Source organism: Centropristis striata, chromosome 10 (genome assembly GCF_030273125.1).
Source record: "Centropristis striata isolate RG_2023a ecotype Rhode Island chromosome 10, C.striata_1.0, whole genome shotgun sequence".
NCBI lineage: Eukaryota > Metazoa > Chordata > Actinopteri > Perciformes > Serranidae > Centropristis > Centropristis striata.
The window spans coordinates 31,438,765-31,462,477 of record NC_081526.1 but is presented as its reverse complement, the minus strand read 5'-3'; the positions used below and the strand labels follow the sequence as shown (position 1 = coordinate 31,462,477).

General features: G+C 39.6%; 1 protein-coding gene across 1 annotated transcript; it reads right to left on the bottom strand.

Annotated features, from left to right (window-relative positions):
* Window positions 1-458: 458 nt before the first annotated feature.
* LOC131978513 (protein FAM171B-like) lies at window positions 459-23,559 on the bottom strand. Its single transcript, XM_059342171.1, has 8 exons — window positions 23,344-23,559; window positions 12,990-13,223; window positions 10,123-10,215; window positions 9,779-9,940; window positions 8,900-9,070; window positions 6,078-6,194; window positions 3,299-3,422; window positions 459-2,252 (listed from the first exon to the last, which is right to left on the bottom strand). Exons 1-8 carry the CDS (start codon window positions 23,519-23,521, stop codon window positions 1,322-1,324), a joined length of 2,010 nt encoding a protein of 669 aa, XP_059198154.1. The 5' UTR covers window positions 23,522-23,559; the 3' UTR covers window positions 459-1,321.
* Between the last annotated feature and the right edge of the window lie 154 nt (window positions 23,560-23,713).

Sequence of the window (23,713 nt, the reverse complement as noted above, 5' to 3'; positions counted from 1 at the left end):
ATGGAGGCCAACCAGGAAGTGCCTAAAGCCTGCAATCCACCGAAAATTCCAGCAGGTGGTGCTAAGTTTGGCTACAAAAAAAATCTGCCCATACATTTCAGTGCAAAATTTGAAAACTTCTGCCTTGATTTATTACCTCAGAAAACATTTTCAGGACAACACTATGGTCTCAATCGCTAGTAAAAAATCATCTTCAAGACAATTTGATGTCAATAGTTCTAATAATGGCCCCATTTAGAAGAAAATAGAAGATAAAGAATCGTATGATTTGGGGCGGGGCTACCTTTGATTGATAGGTCACTGACAAGGCGAGCCGTCATCAGGAGAGAAGCAGAGCAATGCGTATCCACGGCCATTATTTATATACAGTCTATGGTCTTCACCCATAGACTGTATATAAATAATGGACATAGTCACCGTGATGTCACCCATTGGTTTGTGGACTGCCCATTGGAACCATTGAGTTCATCATTACAAATCGTTTCCATCTTGTGTCACCATCTTGTTTCCAATACGGGGAGCAGACCATATTTGGACTGTGGAGGAGGAGAGGGATCTGATCACTGACTACATGCCTCTCTACACCTCAACCTGACTGAGAGAAGTCGCTGCTAATTCATGTTAGCATTAATTGAAGCATTAACTGGGATGTTAGTTTTGGCTAGCAAAAAAACAAAAACAAAATGTATCTTTCTTAGTGTCTATTAGTCCAACCAAACGCTGAACAGACATTTTTACTGAACAAAACGTTAAAATAAACTGTCATTAAGTGAAAATACAGTGAAAGGGTCAAAGTTATGAGATCAAACCGCTAAACGTCCTTTTTTAATATGTATTTAACGTTATATACAACTTAATTGACAAGTTGCCGTGGATACGCATTGTTCTGCTTCTCTCCTGAAGATGGCTCGCCTTGTTAGTGACCTGTCTATACCTGACTATAGTGTTGCCCTAAAAAAAAATTTCTGAGGTAATAAATCAATGAGAAGTTTTCTCATTTTATATTGAAATTAATGGACAGAAATGCTTTTGCAGCCAAACTTAGCACCCCCTGCTGGAATTTTCGGTAGAATGCAACTTAAGGCACTTCCTGGTTTGCCTCCCTATGCATTGAGTTGATGCCATGTGATTGACTGATTAGATATATGCATTAACGAGCAGTTGAAAAGGTGTAATCTAATAAAGTGGCCGGTGACTGTAATTTTTGACATACATTCAGTTGAAAACTGTATTGTCCCAACTTTTTGGGAATCAGGGTTATAAACAATGAATGCTGATGCCGTTTCTCCAAACATGGCAGGCTGTATGCATGGAGGAGTCTTCACTGTGGGGTAGCATGTTTACTGCTGGATGTGCTTTTGACAAAAGTAGCATTGCGCTCCAGTGTTACGGCCCTCCTTCCAGACGTCTGGTTCAATTCGCTCATATCCACTCCTGAGTCCAAGCTGGTTTCCCGACTCTCCACTGGCCTCCGTCTCCTCTGCTGCTCTGACACTGCGTAATGGATCTCAGCTGCAGGTTTGCCCTCCAGTGAGACAAACCAGGCCCGAGGAGGCTGGGGCATCTTAGAAAGTTCTGCCAAGGTACGCACAGAGTGTCTGATGTCCCTGATTTTACACAGTGTTCCCGGGACGGACGCTGACTCTGGGAGGCTGAAGTGACCTCTGGATGTGTTGGTGGAAGTTTCTGCCTGAGTGCTCTCTGAAATCTCAGGCTGGTCTTCACTTTTCACAGCCTGGTTCTGTGCGTCAGAGGGACTTTTTGTCAGAGTCTGGGTAAAGCTGTCTTTACTCAGTGGCTCGGCGGCGGCAGCCCCTGTACGGGGAAGAGTGGCCGACTTGCTCCGCTGGGGCTGCTCTGGCTGCTCATCCAAATGGAAGAATGCTGGAGCGTGAAGGATGGCAACAGGCTGGTTGTAAAAAAACAGATTCTCTGTCAGAGAAGCTGGAAATCTGATCTGATCTGTAGATTCGTGCGAACACATCAGATCGTTCAGGTCGCTGGTGAGCTCCAGTTCGTTACACTCCATTGTAATGGCCACAGCACTGGAGTTGGTTATCACATTGCCATTATGCATAGAAATAACAGAAGCATTGTGCCGATTGATTGCCAATGATTGGTTCAGTCCATCTTGGGGACGAGAGGAGTCCCCTAAAGGTTCTTCAAAGACCTCATTGTCACCTGTGGAGGTGGTTTGGTCTTTTCTCAGCGCTGGTAGGATCTTCTTGGTTTTAGTTTCCCTGAGGGAACGTCTGTAGACAAAACATTTTTCTCAATCAGTGCCAGGCTAATGAAAGCTCATCCTACATACACTACATGCTTACACACTACAAATACAATACAATACATCAGGCATCACAAGCATTCAGTTGGATGAATAATGGATTTTACTGTTATCAAAGTGCTTTTAAAGGAATACTCCACTGAAAATGATTAAATATTCGTGTCACATGCGCTTGTTTAGTGTTTCGGCAAAGTTTGCAGCTTGATCAGAGGGCAGCTCTAATCAGCTTGGAATTAACACTAAAATAAATCACAACAAAATATCTCAGCTTTAGTGTAAATGGATATGTTTCGGAGAATCTATGGGCCTCATGCAGGAAACGGTACACAAACAATTTTTTCTTGATTTCTCTTCCTATCTAAGATTTGTTATTGTTGTTGTTTTTGTTTGTACCAAATGATTTCTGGGAATTTTGCTCTCATTTTTTTCCTACTTTATGCTGGGTTGAGAGCACTGTCACCATGATAAGAAAAAAACTTATTTACACAGTCCAATGTACATAAAAATACATAAATATCATCAAATTTAGATTATAATAGATTACAGTTGTATTATTATTATTATTATTATTATTATTTCAATTATTATTATTTCCCTGTTTAAGATGTTCTTCTTCCAGTTTTAATTTTTTATGCCACTTCTCCAATTCTTTGTGCATGATGTTATATATGCTAATAAATAATTATCATCAAGTGGCAGTTATCATTTAGAACAGCTGTGTATGTGCAAGTTGAATGGTTTAGAACATTTGGAGTTAAGAAAATATTAAGAGAATGTTGCTGCATGAGGCCTGATGTTACATTACACATATAACAACAGAAACAGGAGTTTGCTGCATTAGCCACCCCAATGCTAATCAGATATGAATATTTGATATAGCTGTGTTGTCAAATAAAAAAATATTTAGCATTTTGATATTTGGAGTGCAACAAAACCAGAGCGTGCATCTTAAAATGTGAGTTATCATCATTTTAACAGTATATATGGAAGTTATGAGATGAAAGCCTGCATTACCTGCGAGAATACAACAACCCAACCAGAAGACAGATGACAATAACAAGCATTCCTCCAAGGATGAGCATCAGGAGAGATGAATGGTGCAGGATGAAGTCAATGGGGATGGCAAGTCCAAAGAAACCTAAAGTATACAGGTGGTCAGAAGGACAGGAATACATGCAATAAAATTAAAATAAACAAGATGCATTTTTTTTTAGCTTAAAAGCATTTGCCATGTAATAAAACTTTTGATTATATAACACGTTCATTTTTTCACCCATTGGGTTCCAGTGAAAAAGAAACTAAATTGCCACAATCAGAAAAATCTCATTATACAAACATCCTGTGAGGGCCTCGGGGTCGGCCTTAATTTGCCCTTTCCTTGTTGGCTGTTTTTCCTCTGTGTGCCATGATGGGTTTCCAAGGAAACGGAGGGTTAGAGGATAAAAGTAAAAGAGACATGAGACGCCCTTCCCTCCAAAGCATCTCGTCTGTTTCTGATTACGGCAGCAGTTAATCACAGCTGTATCAACCATACTACTACTAAATCAGAGTTTTATTTCTGTAGCTGTAGCTAGTAATCTGTTTTGCCTGCACAGAAATAACCTGCATTGTGTAGTTATTAGGGCTATCAAGCGATTAAAATATTTAATCGCGATTAATCGCATGATTGTCCATAGTTAACTCAAGATTAATTGCAAACGAATCTTTCGTTTTTTATCTGTTCTAAATCTACCTTAACAGGATATCGTTCAACTTTTTAATTTTCTTATCAACATAGGTATGGACACTTTTTTAATAGATCATTCCCTGGATCCTTCACACTTGATGCGAACAATCTCACAAAGTGTAGACAACTGTGTCTAACCTCACATGGGGATGATAAAGTATCACAAAAACAACCCTTTCTGCTAAGTGGAATCAAAACAGGCTGATATAAACAATACATTAAAACACATTATAAATAAAGTGTGCTGTATCGTGAGGGGTGTAATGCCAGGGACGAGGTGGAGGAGTCTCTCTGTGGTATCTGAGACTGGACGTCTCCATGGTAACTCATACACATCGACAGTAAATACAGATAACTTTGGTTTGTTGAAGCTAAGCTTGCCATTCAAAAGACGCTCTTTACTCATTTCTGCTGCCATCCACAATGTGACTGCTGCATCGCTTACTGATTGTTCAAACTACGGGGCGGCCTGAGGGTCTTATTCATGTTAATCACGCATTAAAAAAATGAATGGCTTTAAAAGGGATTTGCATTAACATGTTATTATCGGGTTAACTTTGACAGCCCTAGTAGTTGGGACCTTTGGCAGCTGATACGAAGTCGACTGTCACAAACCTGGGTTTTAAAATGGACAGTGATTTTAAACTGGGCCGCTAAATTAGCGCAATAGTGAAATCTTTTTTCTTTCACCTCAGGCAGCTTTCGAAGGTGAAATCTTTTCTTGCACACAAGCACTTCGAGACAGTAATCCATGCTTTTTTTTTTTTTACCTCTCGGCTGGATTACTGCAATGCACTTTTTTATGCACACCCTGAATACTTTTTTTTTTTAAGTCGGAGTTAGCCATTCCTCCCTTTCTCGTCTCCAGTTAGTTCAGAACGCTGCTGCCCGTCTGCTAACTGGAGTACCTAAGAGGAAGCACATTACACCGATCCTGGCCTCATTTTACACCACATTTCACCCTTGTACATCAGGCAGGCCTCCTCACTGTCTGTTTTTAAAAGTAATCTTAAAACCCATTTTATTCACTGGCTTTTAACTCAACATGCTCTGTTTTAGTTGTTTTTATCTTTTCTTTGTGGTTTTTAAAATTCATTTTAAAACCCACTTTTATTTACTGGTTTTTACCCAGCATGAGACTCGCTCTGTTTTAGTTGTTTTTACTTGTTCTCTGTTTTTATTGTTGGTCTGTCCTGCCATGTACAGCACTTTGTATCAGCTGTGGCTGATTTAAAGGGCTCTAAAGTTGATTTGATTGATACTTTGTCCTGAATTGAGGCACAGGAACCATGTCTACCTATTTATTTGCATCTCTATTCATTGGTAATCTTTATGATCGTGAATTCATTTTTTTAAAACTCAAGAATATGATTATTGTTTCTTTTTAACACTGGAAACTATTTATTAGACTAAAGGTTTCAGGGAAAATGTAAATAAAGTAACTCATATCAAACCCAACTCGGAATGATCAGCCCGCATGCGACTGAATGAAAATGACAATAAACAACATAAAAAGTGTCTCTTGCTGACAGACAGACTCTGGACTTTAATTGTGTCCATAATAAAACATAATTGAAGCAGTAAAAGACAATTAAAAGGAAAAGCTTTCTTATAATTTATACCAATTTTTTTTATCTTTTAATTTATATTAAATTAGAAAGTTTCTAGTCTTTTTGTGGTAAAATATAAACCTTGTGAGTCTTTCAGTTTAATTTAATCTGTCGTCAATCCGGTATGAAACTGCAGTGAATTTGTGCTGTATCAGACCAATCCGATCAGCTGCAGCGTCCAGTCAATAACTGATATCCAATAAGGGGACGTGTTGGATAGACTATAAAAAGTCTTCTGTAGAGGCTGCTCTCTATATCCTTGCTCCGCGCTCCTCACAGCACAAATAAGCACTTTGCGAAGTTAGAACAGGCGAACCAAAACAACTTCCGGTTTCAGCGATGATCGAGGAGCCAACAAATTATTGATCTGTTACTGCTGAACATGCCGAGGATGTCAGTTCAACACATAGAAAAAAAATGAGAACACCCTATTCACCACTGTGTTCTGTACACTTGCCTCTAGTGGGTGATAAAGGCGCTGCGATCCAGTAACCAAGGTGCGGAGCTGTGAAGTTCCACCTGAGTTTTCCGCCTGCTGACACCACCGTCCCGAGTCCTTTCCTCATCCATCCACCTGGGTAAAACAAACAAAAACAAACAACAACACTGTTTGTATAAAACTGTTATGAATTTCCCCCCACAGTCCTGTCAGATCTTACAAAACATGTGATCATTCCCTCCCAAAGACAGTGAAGGTTAATGAGAAGTTAAATTAATGAAGCACTGCATTATTAAAAAAAAAGAAGAAAAAGTTAATTAGTTTCATCTATCTTCCATGTTGGACTTTACTGTATCTTTGATGGACCTAAAATAACCCCAAGCTTTTGAGAATCAGAATGATTGTAGTTTTTTTTTTGGTCGAAAACGAGGCGAAGGTGGCAACACAACTGTGACCTTCTAGACTTAGATTTACATAAATATGCACCTAATCTCTATAAACATATTCACGCTTGTGAATTCTGAATCTGAAGGCAATGGGACAATATTTTGCTTTAGGCCTGGGCCGATAATCAATAAATCAATTAATCGCACGATAAATTAAATGAACTCAATAATTTTGCCGGCCTCGATATATCGCCATGCGCATGCGTGTTTGTTTTCCTCGTCTGTTGCCTCCAAGCAGGCTGGATGACAAGAGGGTTCACTCTGTGCTCGATCTCAGCACCTGGGCGCTTTTGTTCCATAGCAGAATGAGCGGAGAGAACCCTCCTGTCAGTCATCCAGTCTCTTTGTCTCTGTGGGGAAGGCTGGGCCGCTAGCATTGGCTACACACAGAGTGCAGCAGGTGAGCCTCGTGCGGAGCAACGCGAGGAAAAAAGATGATTGCAAAGCCAAATGCCACAGCCCCGGTGTGGGAATATGTCGGTTTCAAACCGAATGAAAAAGGTGAGCCCATCAACACACGGACGAGCCTGTATGCCGAATTTGTTCAAAAGTGGTGGCAACAAAAAAAGCCACCACAACAAACTTGCATGCCCATCTAAAGCAGAACCACCCGACCCAGTTTTCCCAGCTGGGGAAAAAAACTGCACCTGGAGATGCAGAGCCTTTGTCCCGACAGTCAACACTGGTCGACAAAGTAAATATAAACGGTGTGCGCTCACAGAAAGTGGAGTTTGCTACATTGCAAAATAAATGCTGCCCTTTAAAAAAAAAAAAAAAAAAAAATTTTGTCATTTTAAGAACGTTTAAATATCCTAAATAAAAAAAACAATTACAATGGTAAAAAACACTGAGAAATAAAAGTGTATTGTATTTGAAAGGGTGTGCATTATTATGATATATTATCATGTTGACAATAATATCGTTTATCGGCAATAATTTATGGGACAATATATCGTCCAGCAAAATGTGTTATCGTCCCAGGCCTATTTTGCTTCATTTATCGTCTGAGTAGCATTGACCAATCATGTGGAGTTTGGTTACATGCAGTCCGTGTGGACGGCAAAAAAGGCTCAAATGCAATATTGGCAGCCATTGGCTGTCATCTGACAAGGATTTTTCTTTTTATTAGGTCTGTTCTCATGTCATGACGACCCCTCCCACTCTGCCTACCTGTTTACCTCTGCTTTTGTTGCAGGTACTGGGAGTGGTTAGGGGGGTAGAGTGGGAGCGAGAGTAATTTTACCTGCCCATGTGGGCTGGGCTCTTCAGAGGGCATAAAGGAGGGCCTTCTGCACAGCTTCACTCTCTCTCAGCAGGCTCCAGGCCCAACACTGTGGCTTCCTTTGTTTGGTTTGTCGCACCATCCAACACAAACCTCACCATATGTTCCACGCATCCACACACTGCTGACATGACTGACTCCTTTCTTACCTACACACACCACTCATTTGTAAATAAATTAATTAAACTATGTTAAATAAAAAATGTTTTTTCATGCTCAATCTTTGTGTGACCTCCCTCCTTGTTGCCACCTTAGAGCCAGGTGGTAACACGTCTAAAGGTCTAATCAGATTCTAAACAACGGCTGAGCACAGAAGGGGAAGTCTTGGCTAAACCTTTCCGCTGCACATCTGGAGTCAAGTCCCCAAAACCATTTGTTTCTAGTACACAGAACAGCCTTAGGATTAAAAAACACATACCCCAACAATGAGTCATGAACTCCAGTTTCCCATTTGAAATCCCTGAGTTTATGGCCTCTACTTAGAAATGTTTTTTTAAATAAAGAGGACCTCAAGTGTAAATGGTACAAGTTTCCATGAATGACACAAGTCAGCCCAGCTGCCAGTAAAAAAAATTGGCATTGTGTGTTTCTGCATACCACAGATGTTTATCTGCAATATTTTTATTAAGCAGTAGGATGTTAAAAGCCAAGTAACTCAACTATTAGGAGCAGAGGAAGGGAGGTGACAGAGCTTGAGCCCAGTGGTCCAAAACACCTGAAATAACACCAAATATATAATTAACTGATTTTGCTTATTATTGTCAGCCCTGATCAAACAGATGATGATGCTTTGATGCATTTGAAATCCCTGAGTTGGTTCGTACCATCCACCTCCCTTCCTCTGCTCCTAATAGTTGAGTTACTTGGCTTTTAACATCCTACTGCTTAATAAAAACATTGTAGATAAACATCTGTGGTATGCAGAAACACACTGCCAACTTTTTTTTCTGGCAGCTGGGCTGACTTATTTCATTCATAGAAACTTGTACCATTTACACTTGAGGTCCTCTTTATTTAAAAAACTAATCTAAGTAGAGGACATAAAATTGTGTTTTTTTCTCTCCTGATTCTTCAGAGATCAGACTTTAGAATTCAGTGTGACTTGTACTCACCAGTGGTCTGATTAAAGAACCATGCTGGAACAACATTGTTAGTCTGAAGTCCACAGCTGTCAGGAACGCTGAGGCTGACGTGTATGGGCCCAGTCACATGTAACTCTGTGTCTCCTGAGAAAAGCTGCACACTGACAGCAGCCACAGGACTCAACTCCATACTGATGTATCCTTCAAAAACAGAGAAGAGAATATGGGGACAAATTCAGACTTATACAGTTCATGAAACTGTTGTGAATTAATTTCAAATAAACACCTTAGCTGTAAGGTTCCAGTGTAACACTGTTTCAGTTTGTTTCAGTCTCTGATGGCACGTTTGTTTCTAAATAATTAATTTGATTTTGGATTAAAAAAGTGGCAGTCCCAGTGAAAACTTGGGTTTAGTTTTTTAACTCAGCTTTTATCTGATGTATTTCTGTCGTCTGCCTTCTTTCATACCATCACCCAATGGCACCACAGACAAAAAAAATAATCTTACATTCATCTGACTTGCACAGTTATTTTTGTCATCTAGAATCTGCAATGCGATGCAACTTTCATATTCCAGATAGACTGTGAAAATACTCTCTACAGTGCTTTGGTGATTTTCACAAAAACAAAAAGTCAAATCACTCATTTGCCCTAAAATTATTGGTTTCAGAATACCTGTAAATTGGCCATTTGTGGATAAAGTATTCAGATAATTTACTTAAGTTACTAGAGATAGTCTGAAATTTAAAGCCATTTAGTTTGTTAATTCCATATCCATAACCTAAGCTACTGGCTATTACTATTGAAAGTGGCATGAATAGACTCAAGTAAATCACAAGTACCTCAGAATTGTACTGAATTGCAGTACTTGTACTGCATTCCACCTCTGACTGCAGTACACCCATCTACCTGATTTAGTGCTCATGATGCCAAAAGTGTTTAGAAAGCCGTCCTCCTCTGACGGCAGCTTGGGAATGGTCAGGTAAGCTCTAACAGAAGTGACATTGCTGTCCGAGTCTGTTAGATTCAACAGGCTTTTGGGAAACTGGACAATGGGCTGCGGCCAAGCATCTGCAAATAGAGAAAAACATAATATTGTTCACAAAATGTATGTATTTTCCGTTTAGTGAAGCTATTTTTAGCAAATATAATGTGTATCATCAAAGCAGTACTTTTGCTGACAACCACTGAGAGACAGAGAGAGAACGATAGAAAGAAAAATTAAAGTGTGATTTTGACAATTTATACAGTACCAGATGTTTTGCCAGTGATCAGGATAGAATCATCAAAGAGCCAGATGTTCCCCAGATTCAGTCCAAGTAGTGACATGGTCACAGAAGAAAATACTACAGCAACGATAAAGGAGAAAGGGGAAATATGCAAAATTAGCACTGAAAACTAACACATTCTATGAAGCCCTATCTATAATGCATAATAAACACACTTTTGTTACAATCTGGTTATTGCACTGTATAACTGCAGTTACATAAGCACATTTTAGTTAGTTTCCACCAAGTAATTTGACTTTTTAGTATCACTCTGCATTATATTAGGGCTACTTACATTAATGGTCATTGTCTTGTTGAACACATTACTTGTGTTCAATAAAATTGTTTACTTTGCTAACATCGAGCTAGTGCAGCAACATAAGACATAGCAAGCCAGCTAATATTAGCCAATGTACTAGTCCAGGGGTGGTCAACCTGTGGCTCGTGAGCCTCATGTGGCTCTTTAGGCCGCCTGCAGGGGCTCCCTGCGGCTGAGACATAAAAAATTATATACATATTTTTACATCAAAATGTTAATTTATCAATGGTGTAGACCAAAAGCTATTTGTATTCCTCAATTATAAAATTGTATAGCCTTTTTACAGCATATTAAAAAAGTTTTGACATTTAAGTCAACTAAAATGTGCTTCATAGCTTACGAAAGTCTCCAGCCCGGCACCTTAACCTTTAAATTTTGAGTTCCCTGAGATAGACTAGTTTTCAAAATCATATTAATAAATGTTCAATATGACTATTAATAATGTTGCTAGGCTAATTTAGACTTATTAGGCTGTTTAATTTTCATTTTAGGCTCAACATAAGGTTTGCGGCTCCATTCCGCGATTTTCTCTTTTTTTTTTTTGGCCAACAGTGGCTCTTTAGTTAGTAAAGGTTGCCCACCCCTGTACTAGTCCAACAACAAGAAGATCAGCTTCTAGTCTGTCTGCAGGGTTTTAATTCACAACCCTCTCTAAAAGCCAACCAAGAGTTACTCTTGTCCGGTGACCTCTTGCTCCATCCCTCTCCCCTTTTCTCTTCTGATGTCCCTCCATCAATGTCCTTTGGTATCCTCTCCTCTGCCATAAAGTCTGTAAACGCTGCTGAACCTGATTCTGTTGCCTGCTGACAGAGCTTGAGTCCAGTGGTCCAAAACACCTGTTCTAGCAGAGTAACCACCAGCAGTCCTTCCGTGCTCCGCGTAGTCCTGGCAGCACAGCTTACTGAGCTGAGAGCAGCTAATGTTACAGTGAGCCGCAGTTAGCTTTATTTTAGCAAACAAGTACAAGCCCGGTTCCAAAATATCTTGGACGTAGTCTAAAACATAAATGAAACTGAATTGGATAATTTGCCAATCTTTTGTGACATTCACTCAATTCAGAACCTTCTTTCTTTTGTAATCAGGGTTGTAAAAAGCTTTCTGTCCATCAGAAAACTATGTAAATCACAGAGGATCGAGCCTGAACTGCAGGGGAAAACTGATGAATTATGATCCAGTTTGAATTTACACTGTCAAAAAGCTGGTAATGTGCGGTAAAGCCTCATCAGAATTTGTACCCACGCTTGAAAGTTATAGTGTGTTAGTAGGCAACAGTACAGCAATGGGTGAAATAAACAATAAACAATAAAAAAAAATCAAAATATATAATTAACTGATTTTGCTTATTATTGTCAGCCCTGATCATACAGATGACGATGCTTAATCATAAAGACTTATAAGCTGAACTGTCATATTACTTCATAATAATACCTCATAATTGCTGGCCACTCACAGACATTGTTTTTGCGCCCATGTCTATAATGCATTATAAACATACAGTACATATAATGTGTCATAGGATTAGGGTTAGCCTAACTTCTTACCCTATTATCACCTTACAATGCATTATAACCTATTAAATAGTATTCTAGAAAGATTCGTATACACTATGATCCTTTACAAATTGCTAATAAGTGACCAGAAATGATGAAGTATTATGACACTTGCCTTTAAAAGTAATTTTAAATTACTCTATAATGTGTGACTGCTTATAACTAAAATGATACAGTGCTATAAGCAGAATATAATCATCATTATTATTTTTATGCAGACTTCATTCAAATCCACAGTTTTTCCACTAGATGGCAGTGTGACATTGTGTTATATCAAACATACAGAGGCAAGAAATGTGCAAAGGCCTAAGCTTTAACTTCAAAAACAATAGGTCAAGATTCAGCATTCAGTTCTCTGCTGTCATTGGAAATGCATTGTAGATGTATGCACTGTAGAGGGCAGATGAGCAACAGAGATAGGAGAACACACACTCTCCAGATGTGGGTTATAATGATCCCATATAGTTTTGCCTGGAGCTGCGCCTAATTGGGTGTCAAAAGCAATGGGGTGAAAAAATGTGGCCTTGCAATGACAACCCGGAAGTTTATAAAGTATTTTAAGCTCAGTATTTTCTTTGATTGCATTTTCACATGACACTGCTTGAAGTGTCTTGATTAAAACAACAACAAAACAACAACCCCCCCCCCCCAAAAAAACCCCTGTTATCCATCCATTGGTGCATATTGTGAATGTGCAGAGCACCTGAAATTACTTTGCTGGTTGAATAAAGTAATTTTGATTTTGAAGTAATTTTGATTTGATTTGACTTCTTCAACCTCCACAGACGATGGAACAGCAGATTTCAGAACTCTCAAAAAGAGAAATAAACTATCTAAATTAAGGCTGGTTACAACCTTGAGTCATTCTAAGCTCCAAGAACTCTGCTCAGTGGTATTTTTTGAATAAAAAACACTGCATGATAACTTATAATCTTGGATGATTAAGCTCAGCATTTTCCACATTAAGCTCAAACACATCTTACTTGGCATTCTGTTGGTTTTACAAGGCAGCATTGTGCAAAGGTAGCCATTCTTGCTGGCCACAATTGTGATTGGCATCCCAGTCTGGTATGGTACATAAAGCAGAACACTGCCATCCTCCCCAGTAAGAGCTGAGTTGGTCCTGGTGTAGTTGATGTAGACCTCCACCACAGCCTGGCTCAGTAACTGACGACTCAGCACATTGTTGATGTGGACCTTCAAGTTTAAATCAGAATCTGTGGAAAAAATAAAGATTGGGTTAATTATCGATGTGCAAATAAAGCTTCATGACCCTTTTACTTTATTTTCTGAGTCCACTAGATGAATATCAAAGGTACAGCTAGTTCCTTATCGTACCATATATAGTCCCCTGGGTCTTTCAGAAAAAATAAAAATAAAACAGTCGTCCCATTTACCCAAAGAAAAGATGTAGTTTGATAAGAAAACCCACTTTGTCTTCATGTTTGAGCTTAGGCAAACTCAGAGAACACATCCAAAGGAAAATAAAAATTTCGGTTGAAGGCACATATGACTTAAGATAACAATGCATTAAATAGTTTATTATTTTCTAAAAGCAGTAGAGTTGAGTATGGACCCTCATAAGTTCAGGTTCACTAAAAATATATATCTATCACTAAAAATCTATCCGTTATGGTCAAGAGAACAAGTATACCTCAAAATATAGTGCAATTCACTAAAACACCACACATAACTGGACTCTGACTAACTTAGCAAAATGTATCAGTGGTTGCAGATTTGAATGAGTAATTGCACGGTGTTCCTATTTTTTTGTCCACCCCTTTTATGCAGTAGGACCATATGCTTTAATGCTTTAACAGAATGGAGTTGGCTGCATTTTCAATTAACCTTGGTGGGACCTTATTGACAACAAAACTGGAAAAGTCATTTACAGAGTCCCTCGAGGATATCAATCAATTAATCCCAGCAGATTTTACAGAGTAGGACACTAATACAAGTGGTCAAATTGGCCAATTAGTTCAGCAAGGCGTGTATTCGAGGCAACATTATGCTACATCAGCATGCAGACAGCTAAGTACAGTACACATTTTCAATAACGTGATTCTCATAACAGAGCCCTTATCATTACAGGTAGCTCCTAGAAAATCCCATTTAGGCTCTAATGATAATGTGTCACCCTATCCACAAACCCAATTAGCCACTTTCACACTGTGCACAGACACCCAATAGAGAGTCAACAAGACAGCACAACTTTATTTCCCAGAGGTAGAGTGTTGCATAACAATGAAGGAATGCTCAGTGATACATCACTGGTTTCCTATTTGAATAAATGGTAGTCATGCATATATAAATATCTCACCAATGCACCAGGGACACTTACAATACATTAAAGCTGCACTAATAAAAAAGAAATGTTAACAAAGTGACTAACCCACAGTGAATATCTAACACTTCTACAGCTCCCGGAGGAGCGTTTTAACCTCTTTAAATATTATTTAGTAATTATTTTGGTTTTACAGTCTAAAACTTTTCTGTGAAAAACCCCTTTCACACAGAGATAATACAATAATCATAAGGGGAATTTCTGCAATGTTCAACCTGGATCCTATTTTCCAATATTTTTGTGACCAGGGTTCGTACACTTTTTTAGCAATGGTTCTCCATAACTTTTCAATGAATTCTCCATAACCTTTCAATGAATTTTCAAGACCAAAAAATGAACGCATTTCAGCCGGACCACTGTGGTCGGTGCCTCTAAATCAAACCACAGACACATTTTGATACACCTTGCTATGTCTTAATTGCAACTTGAATTCTTATTAACACACATTTACATGGATTAAAGTAAAAAAAAAAAAGGCTGCCAAGTCACGTGCAGTGTTTCAAACATGTTCCAGGTTACTTGACACCTGCTTAAAAAATACTAAAAAAAAAAAATACTTCTGTGGTGACCTACGCCTCTGTGGTGACCTACGCCTCTGTGGCAACCTATGGCGCTGTGGCAAACTACATCACTGCCATTTGCTAAGGATGAGTGGGTGTTTCCATTTGCAAAACCTGGAAAAGAACATAAACATTGTCAGTCTACAATGCAGCTTTAATTGTGAATGTCAAGTGCATTCCAAACTAATGCACTCATTAGGTTAAACGTGTGTTGCTGTGGACAGCTGTACATGTGGTATAGCATTAGGTTAAAACATTTATGACTGCAAAACATTCCAAAAAATGCATGATTGCCCGGACCAGCAGGACAAATCTGAGCACAAGTTTCCCAAAACAACTTCCCACAAAGACATTGACTAAACAGTGCCCAAAGAAACTGTTCAGATCTAAAAGTCCTGTGTAGTGCCAAGGTAACTTCCTTCACCTAGTGCCCTGCTATAAATAGTCTCTACTGAAGTGTACTGTTATGCAGTCTGGGCCGGAAAGTGAGTTTTGGGAGCCATAAATCTCAGCAGTCGTCATCTTCAGCCCTGCACAGCTACAGTATATCATTTTTATTTTTTGTAATAAGGTCATAAAAAAGGTTCTTATTGCACTTTTTATTAGTAACTGAATGCTGCAATACTGCTATGGCAGCAATCTCACTGGTCATAATGTCATAAGCATCTTTCTCTAACGGTGACAATTCAACACTAATAGCAGCAGTGTTTGAATTAGCTCCTGGTCTGATTGCTCATTATCCTGCTGCTAAAAGCCTGCCAGAGCTTTACTGACAACTCATGAAGCCTTATGCTACCAGCTTTAACAATATTTCAACAAGTGCCAAAACAGATAACCAGATCATCGCCCCTAACAATTCCCTTTGATCAGAAGCAGACAAATGCCTAGAGCTGCCAGGACTGCCTGTATTTTCAGCCTCAATATGAAACTACATATGGCAGGGTAAGTGCCACCCCACTGGGATACATACGCCAGTGCAGATGGGTAAGAGGATGCTTGTTTTGGGAGAGGCAGCCTTCACTTTATGTGTGTTCTGCATTAGTGGCCAAACATAACAGAAGGGGGTCACTAAATCTGAAGTGGAGGTGTTTCGTGCCAGAGTACTATAATCTCCCCATTTGGCGAACAGAAGCACGCCACAAAGAGGTTTATGAAGTGGATTGAAATGGGCAGTCTGAGGCTGCTGAGGCAGATGAGAAAGAGATCCCACGATGTGTGTGATCATGAAAACTGCTGTTATCATACGCATGATAGCACCAGTGTCCAGTAAAAAAAGAATGTATCTACTCAGGTCAAGTGTTTTCAGACCCTTAACTTGACAATGTTGACTTTTTGAAGTTAAGATGTAATCTTGGATCACACCCCCGTCACTACTGTGCACGCATTTAGCAATATATGCCAAAACAAAAGACAAAAAACACTTATTTGTATTTTCTTTTATCAAAACTGAATCAAATGTCAGTTTTGTAAGCTTTTCCAACCAATTTATATTAATATCATAACACCTCTGTACCAAGCTCGATTGACAGGTAGATAAGATTTTAATAAATATCTTCTGGTAAGGCGCCTATTGACTTTTTGAAAGTTTAGAGAGAGCTCACAAAAACTGATAAAAATGGTTAAAGAACAACGCGGGAAAAATCCATGCTAGGTTAAAACACTTTTAACATTTGTGGATGGCGAGAACTTTTTGGAAACTGCAGAAAAACTGTCTGATAGTCAATATACCTAGGAAAGCTATACATCACCTGAATGCTCTCGGTCACTAGTTTGTGTTTGTAAGTTTCCATGAGGCTGTCATTATCCTAGAGGTCAAAAAAGGTAATTTTATACAGTGAGATGACAACCATAATAAGCTGCAACAAAAATGACTTCAGTGAGATAAGTTGGAAACGTGATCTTATTAGACAGAAGACACGTCTAAAAAGTTTTCCTTTGAGGACACTATGAACAAAACTGACGGCGATGTGCAGTTTAAATGGTGGATTGGTCAAACAAATGTGAAAACAAAAGTGAATTACTTTTTATGTAACTTACGTTTTTTAAATAAGTAATGTTTTTTACGTATCTTATGTGGGTCACATCACCCTCATAACTACGCTTCATCTTTTATATTTTGTCTTAATTTAATAACGTCTGTATATTTTATACACCCAAAGCTTTATCACCACCACCACCACAGGAGGCTAAGACTTTCACCTGTTCAGAAACGTTGAGATTCAACCAATCTTTGGTTCAAAACATCCGGATTTAACCAATCTGTAGTTTGCAGAAACGTATAATGCCAACATTTGGCCTGGCGACTGAGATGACATTTTCAATGATAGCTTGAGACAGATATTTCCACTGATCAAGCACTAAGACAATGCTACGTGCCTCATAAATGAAAGCGGTAAACAACAGAATGGCAAGTTATAATTATCAAAAACACCATGTTTGTGGCTGAAAGCATTGACATTTGCTTTGGCTGACATTTCAAGCAATTTCAGCATTACATTATTATCTTATCACGACAGACTACGATCAAAATCAAGCAGCACAAACATGTTGACTGGTCACTTCTGTGAGACCACCAGGCAGCACAAACAGATGGTCCAACAGGGACTTATCTCTGCTGGCCCCCCACCCTCCTCACAAGCATGCTTGTTTGTGTGCGTGTGTTGGAATTAGGCCATACATTCCACTGACGGAGGAAAACACAAGTGCACCCTTTGATATGTGGGCCAAACCGGCCTCAGACAGGAGTCAGCTATATCAAACTGAGACAAAAGATGCTTAACGGGTGGAGCCGGGTTAGGGGGTGACACCACGACTTAATGTCTGAACAACCACCCGTCAGGTTGTCAATAAATTGCAATCATCCCCTGGGGCAAAAATGATTAAATCTTTAAGTCTGCTTTGCCTATTATGAAGGGACAACAAAGATGTTAATCTCAGCATGGGAGAATTGACCGTCTGGTTCCATAAAGGAGGTGTTTTTTTGCACATTTGTATTTCTACATTTTCTCTTTTTATTCCTTATTGAGTGTCTGGTCGCTCCCCTGAGGAGAAGGTTTGGCAGGACACAACGCAAGCATGCTGGCAGGGTGGGTTGGGAAAGGTACAAGGGACAACAGCATGCTTGGGTTCATTTCCAAGTGTTCCAGTTGACAACACGGACCGGAGGATCGTGTGATGACGGATGGTAATGTACTCCTACAGCAGCATGAATTAGTCATGAATCGGTTGATGAAAAGGGTCACAAATCCCTCTTTCAGCTCCGCTCCGCCACTCGCTGTGAACAGGAACGCTGTCATGACAAGTGCATGCATCAGTGTGTGTGTGTGTGTGTGTGTGTGTGTGTGTGTGTGTGTGTTTGTGTGTGTGTGTGTGAGACAGAGAGACACTTCAGAGAGGGAGGGAGAGCATTATGTTCTCTTGAAAATGGCCACAATAGGACAAAAATTGAATAAAGAAGAATGAGTGTGCTCCGACATAAACACATAATTTGAATGAAATAAAAATGCATGGTGGGTGATGTTAAGGGTCTTTCTCTTTCAGTCACGATACACCCATACAATTCATGGGATTTCAGTACTACACCGATGACAGTGTTTAATAAATAGGAAGTAATGATATATCGATCTGGACGCATTGATTCAATGATCAACAATCCAATGTCATCAATGCAATATCAATATATGTATGTCTTTTAATCATTTAATTAAATTAAACCGATTTTTTAGAGATTAAATGTCTGGTAAAGATCAGTAATCAAACTGTCTAATCATATTATTACTTATTTTTTGTGAGTTGCTATCAAAACAACCATTAAAAGGGCATATTAATATCATCTCATATTAATCGCACATTAATCGTCACTGAATTGAATCAAATGTTTGCAATTATTGTAATGTTGTACAAAAATGTACGTAATATCGTACGTGATGGCACTCTGATATATCTTTTAATTAACTTTGGATATCTCTTAGATTGCGTCACTCTCTGCTAGTTACCTGCATAGTGGTTGATAGGAAATGGTTAACTGCTTGTCTAAGGTTAGTGTAAAAGAACAGGGTTGGCCTTAAAAACTTCTACTTCTGCAGATTACCTGAAGCAGACTCCAAAAAACCAAAAACTTTGGTTTCAAACGGGACACATATACTGGTCTCCTAGGTCAAAGTCAGGGTTTTCTCCCATCCTGACCGGACCTTTTCACTCTTGACATTATATCTATTACTAAGCGTCTAATACTGCAGCTGATAGGTTAACATTGGAGGTAATGGAAAGCCCAGGGCATCTCATTCACACACTATAGGGTGCCTTGTACATCAGTATCAGATGCCAAAGTTGAGACAAAGTGTTGGGGCGAGACAGTTGTCTGTCTTCACATTTGACATTGGTTTTTATGCTCTCTCCGACCTAAACAACAGAATAGGCTGTATGTCAATACAATACTGATATCACTGTTTGCATCGGCTCCAAAAATCCAGTATCGTCAATAGCACCAAAACGACCCATATGACCGCTTCGTTGGTAAAGAGTAGCCTGGCTAACGCCAGACTAATCACAAATGAGATTAGTCTGGAAACCAGCCATTCATTTTTCCGTAGAGGAGGTGTGGTTTACGATCCTCCAGAACCGTTTATTGGGCGCTATCAATGTCTATCAAAAGCGTCTGTATTAGCCAATGGTATCAGTAATTACCAGATGACGTATGTAGACTGACATAAATGGATGGTTACATAGGCGGACTAGCCCTCTAGCATCTCTACTTTGAGACTAAAATACTCAGTTGTGCTTCTACAACGTTTTTCTGCAGCATGTTCTGGCTGCACTATAGTTTCAGCTCAAAGTCTACTGGCAGTGTGTGTGTGTGTGTGTGTGTGTGTCTGTGTCTGTGAGAGAGTGTTGCTTGCTGCTTTGCTTCTCCAGTTCTCACTTTCTGCAAGATAGATTATTTATTTTTACGCCTTATTTCCCCCTCATGTCATTCAGTCACACATCCACTGATTTTATGGTCAATAGACGAGCTGCTGCGGGTCTCTTGGCGGCTCCGCTGTCCCCCGGCTCGTAGCGAGATCGTAGCGTTACAGCAGCGGGCGGTAGTGGGGCTAGTTGGTAGATTAGGCTTTGGCCAAATCCTGTCGGAAGCAAGGCTAAAACATCCTTTTTCGCAGTGAAACAAGAGTGTTAAGTCAATTGTTGTTCTTCTTTTAAAATAAACTTTCGCTCTAAACTATTTAAAACGCCGTCAGCTAGATCGAAAGAGAGCTTTGCGTCTGCTGCAGCCATGTTGGATCCGTAAGAAAACTACAAAACTACAAGCTTCCATCTGTAGAGTAGTATGCATCATCGTCTTGCCGTCTCTCCCCGTTCTGTGATTGGATCCCTAAACCAGGGCTAAGAAACGGCGTTAGTTTACAGACCCTTTCGCAGTTCGAAATGAAATCCAGCGCGCAAGGCAAAGAGCTGGATTTTCTAATAATAGCACACGTCATTATACATAAACGTACGGTTCGCTGTTAAAAGAAAGGCTGCAGTGTCGTTGAATAAAGGCTACACAACTTCTCTAGGTTTAGGCCAAAAAAACTCCTGGTGGGGAGTTATAAAAGAAAAGCTTTTTTAAAATGCTGGAAGTGAAGTCGTTATGAGGAGGATGTGACTACTTGAAGTGACAACATTTTTGTACATCACGTTTTTACGTAACTAACCCCTAAATTCCACTGAATGCATAATGGCTGCAGATCCGTCGGCGTGAGTCCGACGTCACACGGCCATCCGTCAGCCCTCGCAACACTTGCGCAGAGCTTCTATTTTTGTTGGACGACGGAGCACGGTGCATCAATTCAGCACTGAGCAGATCGTTCGGGGCAGGACGTCGTGCACAGACACAAAATAAAACATCCGGTATATTTTCAAAATAAAATACCTTGGGGTCACGGCGGATCGTATTTCACAACTTGAGGACATCATGATGGGCGGGGACAGACAGGTTAGAGGTTTTCACTCGTCTTTTCACCCCACTGACACCATGGATGTTGATTCTGGAGGTCCAAAATCATACAATTATCTATGACCCGTCACATCCTTTATATAAAGACAACCATAAAAAGGAAGTGGCTTGGAAAGCCATTGAAGGAGTAATGGGAGTGGATGGTTAGTTACTAATATGGTCCAATAAATGTTGTTTGAAAGCAAATTATATGTTCTTGTACATTAAATGAGACATTCTCTAGTCCGGTTATATCACTTGATTACGCATGAATTCGCGAGATCACGTGCGTCCTCGGGACTCCGCTGTCCGCAACAGACGGTCGCAGACGGATCAGGTGTGTGTTGACGGATTGAGGAAATACGCAGCCGTTGCGGACGGACCTTTCAGAGTCGTACCACATCCAGTGGAATCCCGGGGTTAGTGATGTTTGAATCACATCAATTACTTTAATTTTTACAAGGGACACGAACCCTGTTCTCCTGGGTGAAAGTCTGGGGTTTGTTTGTCCCATCCACCACCCCTGCCACCCATCAGAAGTGGAACTGTTGTGCTTTTTATGCTCCGCCTCTGCATCATTCATGATAACTACAGCCGCAAGAGGTTGGGGAAGGACAGTCTAAAACTTAAATATGGGTAGTATAGAGAGCAAACGAAATGACATATTTTTCATGGCAGAAAATAAGCTCTGTGGCAAGCACACGTTTCTAATGCTGACGCGTTTTGTTCAGCAGCATAATCTTCACAAATGAACACCACTTTTACTATGTTTAAAGAGGTAAGGCAGCCAATGACACTAAAGAGCTGATGTGATATTGCGAACTACACCAGGGTCGCATGAGGGTCTAGGTCACAGCCATTGCGAATAGGTAACCAGCTGTTTTGACAAGCAAGCAAATCCGTAGCCTAATGAGGTGGACTAGTGAGAGAGTTCCTGTCCGTCTCCGGCGTGATGACGTTTAATGTCCCCGACAACCCCTGTAGTCTCATTCAGCCACTTGTTAGCAACCGCTTTTTTGAGGACATGTAAAAACTCCAAAATTCACAAGTGGGGGAATTCACTAACATATTTTATGTTTTACAACAAAACGTGAACATCTCTTCACCTTACAGTGTTAACCACAGACCTTATTTCAGGCAACTAACCAAAAACCATTCAAAATCTTCATTGGCGCTAAAATGCTAACTTACTTCTAGGTTTAAGAACTCATTCCTGTGGCATCCTTTTACAACCTATGGGATGGGGTGAAAAGTCTGGTAACGTCACTTTAGCAATGGTGTTGTTCATTATTACTCTGACCATTAGAGAGTGCCCAAAGCATTAATATGGGGTGGTTTAAGTTGATGTACAAATTACCACACACATTTAAAATATTTTTGTATTTAAATGGAAATGTATTTAACCCATAAAAACCCACGGTGACATGCATGTAACAAACACTTTAAATGTTGTAGAATCTCCCATATTCAGCTTTATGCTTCACCTTAACTCATTAAATCCCTTAGCGAGACTGTGTGACTGTGACAACAAGTGACTTCTCTAAAATGTGGTTGTGACTGGAAACAGAAATGTGGAAAAAGTAGCTAATTTCAAAAAGCATATTTTTTGTTACTAGGCTAAGTTTAAACCAATTTAACAACTCTAATCCAATAATGTCCTGTATTGCATTCAATCTGTTTTGACTATATTTCCTGAAAAAAATAATATGAAATAAGTAACAGAAATATCGCTGTGATGGATACGTCAGAGAAAGGCAAATTTGTGTTTCTGTAAGCAGAAAAGGTGTCGAGTTTATTCCTTTTAAAATAAGAAATATCATAAACATAAATTCCATAAATGTAAGGTATATGTCGCATCACAGATCTTTGACATTTAGGGGTAGTATTTAAAAAAAAAAACACATCAGAAATGTGTTCTATGTGGTTCACTGTTGTATATCTCCCATAATTTCCTTCAAGGATAAATAGGTCTGGGTTCTAATGGGTAAAAGTAATATTGACTTTTTTTTCTCTTTTTTTTTTTTAAACTTTAGACCATAAACAAAGGCTATTAAAAATGCTATAATATTATAAACAATGCACATATAAAGTGCTTAATTGCTGCCTTGTTGGTGGTGATGCAGTAAAAAAGGGACAGATGGAGAAACCGTTACTCATGAGGTGACAGCAGCAAGCTCCCACATCACTATTACTCATCAACAGATCAGTAGATTTGCGAGCAAATCCTGATACAGATGGTCTGGGCCGCTTGAATGAGGACAACTAAGTCTATAATCTCTTAGAAAAAGACCTGTAATGTGATGGTTGAAAGAGTAGAAATAGAAAAATCTCAAAATACCAACATTAATCCTTATTCTCCTGCTACAATGTTATTTCTCAGCGTAAATAAAAAATATAAAGCATAAATAAGAATCACTGTTTAAGCGGCCGTGTTGATATACAGCGAAGCTCCCACCAACCTGACGTGGGACCGAGCACTTGTTGTTGCTGCTGAAAGGGCTCTTGTTTCAAGTGGTCCCGGTTTGAAAAGTTCCCGTCATTGATATGCAGAGACTGTCCGGTCGGAGTGAACTCTGCAGTCGCTTTCCCATCCTCGCCGAAAATCAGCGCAGATAACAGACACAGCAACAGGAGCATGACTTTAAAGAAATGAATAAAAAGTTGTTGATCGGCGTCACTTTTTAATCGTCTCGGGTCCTGTTTTCATCTCGAATTTGTAAACGGAAAGAGATCCCAACTCCACAGCCATCCTCCTGACGGCTCTGATGTCTGTCACTAAGCTCCTCCCCTTTAATCTGCTTCCTGAGGCCCACAGAGCTGCTCTACCCA